The sequence below is a fragment of the Gobio gobio genome, assembly GCF_949357685.1.
Source record: "Gobio gobio genome assembly, chromosome: 8".
NCBI classification, from domain to species: Eukaryota; Metazoa; Chordata; class Actinopteri; order Cypriniformes; family Gobionidae; genus Gobio; species Gobio gobio.
This window is the reverse complement of record NC_137114.1, coordinates 39,405,366-39,415,903: the sequence shown is the minus strand read 5'-3', so window position 1 is coordinate 39,415,903 and position 10,538 is coordinate 39,405,366. Positions and strand designations below refer to the sequence as shown.

Here is a 10,538-nt window from a genome sequence, read left to right as displayed (position 1 = left end):
TCTATGGCAATGACGGTTTCTATTTAAAATGCTTTCAGAAACGATCTCTGTCCACGCTACATGACCGAAAACACGTCACATGACCATTCATGCACACTGGGCATGCGCGTACAAGTGTAAACAGTTGCCATTTGCGCATGTAGACAGTTGCAGTATTCTACAATACAGCGTTTAACTGCACAACGGCTGCTAAAAAAGGACCACAAAGTCAGCAAAGCAGGCTGTTCTGTCTCTGTGTTATTGTTTACACGGTCATCGACTCAAGGCTGGTGTGTTACAGAGCCATTGAGAAAGACGGCTCTGGGCTGTGTTTCCCAAATGCATTGTAACCACCAACGGTTTCTAGGATCTACTTCAATGTTCAGTGTTTTTGGGAAACGCAGCCCTGGTCTGTTATTGTCCGAAAGCGCAATGTGGGCAGCCACACCATCTTTTTTTTTAAAGTCTCCGTTTTGGTCTGTTTACACTGAAACGCGACCCTGGAGTTTTCACACTAAAACGAGGTCTGCAGCGTTTTGGAAAGCGTCTTTGTTTTTGAGGTTCGAAAACACTGGTGAATGGTAGACGACAGGCGTAACCGTAGCAAAAGTTATGCGTTTTAAAACGAAAACGGGGCCTTATTCTGTGCTGTTTTTTTTTGCCATTTACAATAGCTAAATCTGATTGGATTCATCAACATCAAGTGTGAACGGCAAAAAAAATCACATGAAATGCAAAATCCGTACCGAGCTACATTCAAATGTGGTTTGAAATCCTATTCAAAATCGCATTTCTGGAAATTTGTTTCAGTCCAACGTCTCTGCTCGGATTTCGCATGGTTTATGTGACTTTCTCACAGTTTCTCGCAGTTTCTCACAGTTTGTCCAGAAGACGCAGCACGGTGTCTACGACTCGTCATGTTGTAAATAAGACAATATCTGTGTACAAACCCCTCAGACTCCAATCGGATACACAAATAATCAGATTTGGACTGACAGTGTGAACGTAGCCATAAATCACACAAAATCCAATTAGGCATTCAGACTGTCAGTCCAAATCTGATTTTTGTGCATATCCGATTGAAATCCGATTAGATTTAGCAAGTCTGAAAGGCCAAAATTAGGATTTTTACAAATTCATTTCTAGCTACATTCATATGTGGTTTGAAATCCTATTCAAATCGCATTTCTGTATACATGTTTCAGTGTGACTGTTCTGTTTTTTGTGGATTTTGCGTGGACTTTCTTACTCCATGTAAAACATAAACATCAGATGTTCTTATAGGAAACATGCTGAAAGTTGCTGCAGAAACAAGGTTGTGTTGTTGTAGAAGTCGAGAACGAGTTCAGAAAGGGTTGAGTCCGAGTCGAGAACGAGTTCAGAAAGGGTTGAGTCTGAGTCGAGACCGAGTTCAGAAAGGGTTGAGTACGAGTCGAGACCGAGTTCAGAAAGGGTTGAGTCCGAGTCGAGACCGAGTTCAGAAAGGGTTGAGTCCGAGTCGAGACCGAGTTCAGAGAGGGTTTAATCCGAGTCGAGACCGAGTTCAGAGAGGGTTGAGTCTGAGTCGAGACCGAGTTCAGAGAGGGTTTAATCCGAGTCGAGACCGAGTTCAGAGAGGGTTGAGTCTGAGTCGAGACTGAGTTCAGAAAGGGTTGAGTCCGAGTCGAGACCGAGTTCAGAAAGGGTTGAGTCCGAGTCGAGACCGAGTTCAGAAAGGGTTGAGTCCGAGTCGAGACCGAGTTCAGAAAGGGTTGAGTCAGAGTCGAGACCGAGTTCAGAAAGGGTTGAGTCCGAGTCGAGAACAAGTTCAGAAAGGGTTGAGTACGAGTCGAGACCGAGTTCAGAAAGGGTTGAGTCCGAGTCGAGACCGAGTTCAGAAAGGGTTGAGTCCGAGTCGAGACCGAGTTCAGAGAGGGTTTAATCCGAGTCGAGACCGAGTTCAGAGAGGGTTGAGTCTGAGTCGAGACCGAGTTCAGAGAGGGTTTAATCCGAGTCGAGACCGAGTTCAGAGAGGGTTGAGTCTGAGTCGAGACTGAGTTCAGAAAGGGTTGAGTCCGAGTCGAGACCGAGTTCAGAAAGGGTTGAGTCCGAGTCGAGACCGAGTTCAGAAAGGGTTGAGTCCGAGTCGAGACCGAGTTCAGAAAGGGTTGAGTCAGAGTCGAGACCGAGTTCAGAAAGGGTTGAGTCCGAGTCGAGAACAAGTTCAGAAAGGGTTGAGTCCGAGTCGAGACCGAGTTCAGAAAGGGTTGAGTCAGAGTCGAGACCGAGTTCAGAAAGGGTTGAGTCCGAGTCGAGAACGAGTTCAGAAAGGGTTGAGTCCGAGTCGAGACCGAGTTCAGAAAGGGTTGAGTCCGAGTCGAGAACGAGTTCAGAGAGGGTTTAGTCCGAGTCGAGACCGAGTTCAGAGAGGGTTGAGTCTGAGTCGAGACTGAGTTCAGAAAGGGTTGAGTCCGAGTCGAGACCGAGTTCAGAAAGGGTTGAGTACGAGTCGAGACTGAGTTCAGAAAGGGTTGAGTCCGAGTCGAGACTGAGTTCAGAAAGGGTTGAGTCCGAGTCGAGACTGAGTTCAGAAAGGGTTGAGTCTGAGTCGAGACTGAGTTCAGAGAGGGTTTAATCCGAGTCGAGACCGAGTTCAGAGAGGGTTGAGTCTGAGTCGAGACCGAGTTCAGAGAGGGTTTAATCCGAGTCGAGACCGAGTTCAGAGAGGGTTGAGTCTGAGTCGAGACTGAGTTCAGAAAGGGTTGAGTCCGAGTCGAGACCGAGTTCAGAAAGGGTTGAGTCCGAGTCGAGACCGAGTTCAGAAAGGGTTGAGTCAGAGTCGAGACCGAGTTCAGAAAGGGTTGAGTCCGAGTCGAGACCGAGTTCAGAAAGGGTTGAGTCCGAGTCGAGACCGAGTTCAGAAAGGGTTGAGTCAGAGTCGAGACCGAGTTCAGAAAGGGTTGAGTCCGAGTCGAGAACGAGTTCAGAAAGGGTTGAGTCCGAGTCGAGACCGAGTTCAGAAAGGGTTGAGTCCGAGTCGAGACCGAGTTCAGAGAGGGTTGAGTCTGAGTCGAGACTGAGTTCAGAAAGGGTTGAGTCCGAGTCGAGACCGAGTTCAGAAAGGGTTGAGTACGAGTCGAGACTGAGTTCAGAAAGGGTTGAGTCCGAGTCGAGACCGAGTTCAGAAAGGGTTGAGTACGAGTCGAGACTGAGTTCAGAAAGGGTTGAGTCTGAGTCGAGACTGAGTTCAGAAAGGGTTGAGTCCGAGTCGAGACCGAGTTCAGAAAGGGTTGAGTCTGAGTCGAGACTGAGTTCAGAAAGGGTTGAGTCCGAGTCGAGACCGAGTTCAGAAAGGGTTGAGTACGAGTCGAGACTGAGTTCAGAGAGGGTTTAATCCGAGTCGAGACCGAGTTCAGAGAGGGTTGAGTCCGAGTCGAGACCGAGTTCAGAAAGGGTTGAGTCCGAGTCGAGACTGAGTTCAGAGAGGGTTGGGTCTGAGTCGAGACCGAGTTCAGAGAGGGTTGAGTCCGAGTCAAGACCGAGTTCAGAGAGGGTTGAGTCCGAGTCAAGACCGAGTTCAGAGAGGGTTGGGTCTGAGTCGAGACCGAGTTCAGAGAGGGTTGAGTCCGAGTCGAGACCGAGTTCAGAAAGGGTTGAGTCCGAGTCAAGACCGAGTTCAGAGAGGGTTTAATCCGAGTCGAGACCGAGTTCAGAGAGGGTTTAATCCGAGTCGAGACCGAGTTCAGAGAGGGTTGAGTCTGAGTCGAGACTGAGTTCAGAAAGGGTTGAGTCCGAGTCGAGACCGAGTTCAGAGAGGGTTGAGTCCGAGTCGAGACCGAGTTCAGAAAGGGTTGAGTACGAGTCGAGACTGAGTTCAGAGAGGGTTTGGTCCGAGTCGAGACCGAGTTCAGAGAGGGTTGAGTCCGAGTCGAGACCGAGTTCAGAAAGGGTTGAGTCCGAGTCGAGACTGAGTTCAGAGAGGGTTGGGTCTGAGTCGAGACCGAGTTCAGAGAGGGTTGAGTCCGAGTCAAGACCGAGTTCAGAGAGGGTTGAGTCCGAGTCAAGACCGAGTTCAGAGAGGGTTGGGTCTGAGTCGAGACCGAGTTCAGAGAGGGTTGAGTCCGAGTCGAGACCGAGTTCAGAAAGGGTTGAGTCCGAGTCAAGACCGAGTTCAGAGAGGGTTTAATCCGAGTCGAGACCGAGTTCAGAGAGGGTTTAATCCGAGTCGAGACCGAGTTCAGAGAGGGTTGAGTCTGAGTCGAGACTGAGTTCAGAGAGGGTTGAGTACGAGTTGAGACCGAGTTCAGAAAGGGTAGAGTACGAGTCGAGAGTGAGTTCAGAGAGGGTTGAGTCCGAGTCAAGACCGAGTTCAGAGAGGGTTGAGTCCGAGTCAAGACCGAGTTCAGAGAGGGTTGGGTCTGAGTCGAGACCGAGTTCAGAGAGGGTTGAGTCCGAGTCGAGACCGAGTTCAGAAAGGGTTGAGTCCGAGTCAAGACCGAGTTCAGAGAGGGTTTAATCCGAGTCGAGACCGAGTTCAGAGAGGGTTGAGTCTGAGTCGAGACTGAGTTCAGAAAGGGTTGAGTCCGAGTCGAGACCGAGTTCAGAGAGGGTTGAGTACGAGTCGAGACCGAGTTCAGAAAGGGTTGAGTACGAGTCTTGAACGAGACCAGTGAAAATCCACAAACAACATTAGAACTCAATTTAATTAACATTTTAGTTACTGAGGGCATGCACTGCAGAAAAATTGCTGTCTTTTTAATGCAAAAGGGTGAATGTGCAGGAGGGGCGGTTGGCCTTCTGTTTCACATTTTTGGGGGAAGATGTTCAGTGTTGAGACTGTCAGTAGTCATCGTTTTCTCTGTGACACTTTTGTCCCACTTTGTAAAAAGAAAATATATAAAATAACACAGTTGAGAAATAATGTAGTGTACCACCATGCTTTTGACCATAGTTGGAACTGTACTCCTCTCTATGTTTTTTTTTTTCCCCCAATGTAATTTCTACAGTTATTATTTATCTAATGGTGTTGTTGTTTTATTTTGTTTTTATTTATTTTATTTTATTTTCATACTATGTTAAATACCAAAACCAATAAAAAGACAATAGAAGAGAAATAATGTAGCAATGTGACATTCTGGAAAGCGGGATCACTACAGGTTGATGGCAGGTGGACACAGTGTAAAATAGAATCGAGAGCGGGCAGGTCATGGGTGTGGGAGAGAACCTGGCGGGAGTCTTTGCACTAACGTCTCAAGTCATGCACAGTTGCGCATAAGAAAATCACCAATCATTGGACGTGTCAATCAAACATCAATTTAAAGAAATATTACCGTACAGTAATAATCATGAAATATTTTGAATGGGACTCGAGTGGACTCGGGAATAAGTCCAACTCCTAATATGTTTGAGTACGAATCAATACCGATTCCAAATGGACACGAGTCCATGACAAGACCAAGACCATTAAAATATGGTCTCGAGACCGAGTCCGAGTACTACAACACTGGCGGGCCATGTAAACTTTGAGATGTCGACTGTCACGTGAGACAAACCGAAAGCTCAGCAACATTTAAGAGACGACACCTGATCAGAGCACACCTTGTAGACATTGTTTTATTTCAAGTGATATTTGACAAGCAATCATCAAATCAACATATAAAAACATCTGCACCATTTTTTGTCAAGCTTATGTCATGGCGCTTTAAAATAAATACTTCTCAAGAGGAAATAATACAGACATAGTATGCAAAATCCAAACCAGACAAAACAAAATGATCGAGCAAATGCCACAGAGGTGAAACATAAAAAGGGTCCATAAAACGTCAACGTACAGCCCCCGGAACTCATCGTCAAAAAGAGTTGTAGAAAACATCTGAATACTTTGTAAAATACAGAATCTTTGCAAAAATGTCTTTTGTTTTGTTTTTTTCCAGGTTTTCTCAAAATCATTGCAAAATATTAGCTGGTATCATAGCAAGATTAAATGTGAAGAAGAATGTGCTTTTGCATGTTTTTTTATTAGTATTCACATATAATATATAATAACTATCGACAAAGTCCCCCACTGGTCTGTATGGAGCAATGGCAGCCATATTGCACAAGGCTCATCTTCCTCAGGCACATGGAAGAACTCTCCTCTCGTTCACATGCTGCTTTAACAGGCACGGGTAACCATGGCTACCAGCGCCACTCGAATATGACGCCCTCGCACTCGACGCGCTTTTGGGCGGCCGTCGCGAGTGCCCGCACCTTTCTATTCATCATCTGCCAGCGACCGACAGAGTAAGACAAAGAACAGAAAGAGTCAACTGAGCATGTGAGACCAGAGTTCACATTCGAAATCCCCCTCCGTTTATGACACCAACGCAACAGGTTGCTCACATTTACTTTTTTTTTCACATATTAGAAAAAATTTGGTTCCTTTTGCTCGTCTGTCCGCCGCAAGCCCTCACACGCTGGTTAAGAATACAGGTATACAGTACAAAAAAAACTGGTCCGCGTCATAGAACATGTGACCTGTGAATGCAACCCTCACAAACACCTACAGACTGAATGTAAACAATCTCTCGCATGGCTTTCGATCCGAAACGGAGTGCGTGAGCTTGAAAAATGTGTCGTTTTTCACCGTACAGTAAGGAGAAAAAAGCTTGCCACCATGCTTTAGCACCTCGGAATCTGTCCCAAATGTCATCTAGTATTGAAAAACATAACGTATCATCAAGTACTACTATGCACCGTTGCGTCGAACAAGTCTCGAACCGCTAGAGCGAGTTAAGCTACATTTAGTTCACAGCTGTTGTTAGTTTACGTAAAATGAGTCGTTTCCGTCGAGTTTCTTATCAAGGACCCGGTGCTGGACGAAAGCGTGCACACATAAAGGTAAAAAGAGGGTTAGTGTGTGTACGCCGAATGCCTGCCAACGAGCTCCGTCGCCTCGCCTCCGAAAGAACATTCTCAAAGTGCAAAGGTTACGAATAGCCTTTCACAGTCCTCTTCAATCGTTCACTTGACATTTGTGAGAGAAACAACATAATTCACGCTTTAAAAATAACATTTAACTTAAAATAAATGTTCTAGGCACTACTGAATGTCCAAAGGCGTTGCTGTAAATTGAGGAAGAGAGTGTTCGAAAGCAAATCCAAAACGTTTTAAAGTGATGATTTTGCGAAACACTTCTACATGTAGATACCTCAAAACCAGCCAAATAACCAGATAGACGAGCTCCGAGTCTTTCGGTAGAGTTTCTGCGAGGAAGAAGGGTCCATAAAGACAATACGCCCCAATAAACGTCCTCAGGCCATGATTTTTTGCGGGATCTCTATGGAAGCTTTGAGGAAGATGGAGTTGTCACGGATGTAGTTTCTCTTCTTGATCTCGTCGTGCGAGATGAACTTGGGGTAGCCGAAACCCAGCGTGCTCTCGTCCAGCGAGTTCCGGGTGCTGCACGGTTTCTGGAAGTTCTTCCAGTTGGGATCAGGGTTGAAGGTCTCCGTGATATGCTGAGGTTTGGACAGCGACGGGTCACTCTGGTCCAAAATCGAGAAGGTCACCTTGTAGGAGAAGGGCCATTCCAGCAGGTTGTCGTACTCGCCGGGCAGCACGCGGATGTAGATGGACAGATGCGAGCCCTCTCCGCTGCCGTTGCCGTTCAAGAACGCGGACACCTGCAGCTTGTAGCCGTAACGGTGCGTGTAGAAGGGCGGGCTGAAGAACTCGTGGTTGTTGCGGAGTTTGGCCTCCTGCAGCTTGCGCGAGTAGTCGGTCAGTTTCCAGATGAGAACGCCGTCGTGACTCACCGACAGCTCCTCCATTTCGCGTCTCAGCTCCATGATTTCCTGCCGCTGCCGCCCCACCAGATTACACATCATGGTCAGGTGGGATTTCGTGCTCTCCTCCAGGTGTCGTCCAATTGCCATCTTTGGGCACTATAAACCAGAGCATAGAACATTTGCATAAGCATAATGTGAATTTGAGTGCTGACTAAAATGTGCTGTTCTTGTTTTGATCTGCACGATGCTATTAGCATCACTATAGACCTTGATCATCATTGTGAACCTCGTGTTTAATTTGACAGTGCATTAATTCAAAAATATAAAATGTAAATAAATAATGTTTTCAAGCTGACAAAACTAAACTGACATGTTTCAAAATGCTTATATAATTGATGTCTAAAAAAACTGTAGCTAAATAATAAATAAATGGATAATTAATGCAACATTTAAAAATATAAAATATTTAAAAATATTTTACACCTTTCTGATTAATTGAATAAACAGTTTAAAATATCAACTTATTTGTCAATTTGAAATGTGATTGTTTAAATGTTACATCTAAGTAAAATTTGGAACATGAACTATATAAACAGATGTAATTTGTCCATTAAAAGTCATTTATTTATTCATTATTATCTACATTTACCTACAATTTTCAATGTATTAATGAACAAAAAATTAAAATATACCCCTTTTCAAACTGATAAATAAACAGACACATTTAAACTTATTTATTTAATTAATTAATTAATTAATTAATTAATTAATTAATTAATCATTTTTAATGTAACATTTAAGAATATAAAGTATTTACAAATTACGTTTTTTGATTATTTGTCAATATGAAAAGTGATTTATTAAAAAATTATTTCCTGTTACATTTAAACTAATTCAAGTACTTAAACTTTAACTAAATAAACCATTTGGAATACGTTTATTTATTTGTACATTTTAAATGTGATTATTTATTTATTTTTTTTATACTTTTACTACTTTTCAAAGTATTTATAAAAAATAAACATGTAAATAAATAATTTATTATTTTACTGTTATGTTTAAAAAATCTATAAGCATAATGAATTAAACAAATAGGTTTTAAATGTATTTTATATATATATATATATATATATATATATATATATATATATATATATATGTGTTTTTTTCATTTAAAAATAGATTTATTTATATTTGTAAAAGTATATACTTTTTTTTCAATTAACAATTAACTTTTTAACTAGCAGCTACGCTAGTCCTCCCTTTTTTTAGGTCAAAAGACAGGTAAAGACAGGAGAACATGCCACAGTAAAGTTGACAAAAGTTGCGATGCCTGCAAAGTGCATTAAAAACTTATTTCCCCAAACTCTCTTGATCTCAAAAACTAGCAAATATGATATCTCACAGCAGACAGCCCATCCTTAAAAACAGGTACCTACTAAAGGCTTCAAAGAGTTTTTTACTGACACAGAGAGTTGTAGAGGAAGGAAAACTGCATAGGGCAGCACATGAATGCAGTGAAGTTACAGCGCAGGACTCACTCTGTGTTTGCAGCCGGCCTCCTTGAAGGGGCAAAGGATCAGCGCGCTGCCACAGCTCTCCTTCACGTGGTTCGCCAGATCCTCGCGTGCAATGTTTGGTGTGCCGCATTGATTAGGGCACTGCACAGGAAAGCGAGGGCAGTGATACTGGTGGTTCTGGGGGATGAAAGGCAACAGTCAGCATTGACGTGAATCTGTAGGTTGTGCTGTGATTTCTTGAGCGATAACAGCTTGAGCACTGAGGCGTGAGAACTAAAATATGCATGGATTCATGAAATCATCATGAGATCATCTATAAGAGTCGCTGCACTCGTGTTCCTGTAGCGTGACACTAGGAACACCAAAGCCATGGGTTCAGTTCACATACTGATAAATGTTTAAGGCTTTGGATCGTTTAGGCTTTGTGACTAACATTGGCCAAATGTTAGTCATAAAGTAAGAAATGATGCACCAAGAACACGATATACGAATCCTCCACTGTATAAGAAAATTAAAAGATCAGTTTTTTTGTTCCAAAACCTACGTGTGCCTACAGAGACAGTATTTTAAGGCATCATAGGCATTCACAACATGAAGCGCTGTGCAAAAAGGTAGGCGACTTAATTACGCCGCCTCCTAATATCCCTCATTTGAACAAATTCGGAGGCAGCACTAAATGTATCCATTTAAATGCAATGTGCTCAGTGAAATCCAAGATGGAGGACAAACCTAACCCCACACAAGAGAAATGTAAACATAAAAAATGACGAATGCAAACAAAAATATACATATTATTCCTTCAATACTGAAAAGTATCAAATTGTGATTTTTCTGACAAAAATGGTCATTACTAAAATGTGATTTTAAAGAAAGCTCCAGGTTTGATGTGCTTGTTTGTAGGGCCTAAAATTGTATGGTTTTGTATCAATATGACTATACTAATAATTATTATTTTTAAATTATCACAAAACTATTACTGAATGACTGTAATATTTAGCAATAAAATAAATTGAGTATTTAAGAAAAATATAATAATAATAATAATACTTTTATTTTACTATTTTAATCTAAAATTACAATACTAATATTTCTTGCTGTCTTCATTTTCAAAAGTCATTGAGCTTTTATTTTGCCAGAAAACCACAGGAAGTCCTTAAAGCTTCTCTTTTGTTGACAGTGGCTGGTTTATTAATGATTCTTCTCATTCACGTATAAGTATTTTGCATCAAAAAAGCACTTGCGTTGCTTTATATATAAAATTGAGGCTAAACTCACATGGATTACTTTAATG

At 42.7% G+C, this 10,538-nt stretch overlaps 1 protein-coding gene across 1 annotated transcript in view; it reads right to left on the bottom strand.

Moving 5' to 3' along the window:
• Nucleotides 1–5,546: 5,546 nt before the first annotated feature.
• The window catches only part of traf4a (tnf receptor-associated factor 4a), a 54,080-nt gene continuing 49,088 nt past the window's right edge, over nucleotides 5,547–10,538 (bottom strand). Inside the window, exons 6-7 of the mRNA XM_079823576.1 lie at nucleotides 9,269–9,424; nucleotides 5,547–7,883 (exon numbers count right to left, since the gene is read on the bottom strand). Coding sequence (XP_079679702.1) covers nucleotides 7,251–7,883; nucleotides 9,269–9,424 — 789 coding nt within the window. The 3' untranslated portion in view covers nucleotides 5,547–7,250. The remainder of the gene's footprint in view (nucleotides 7,884–9,268; nucleotides 9,425–10,538) is intronic.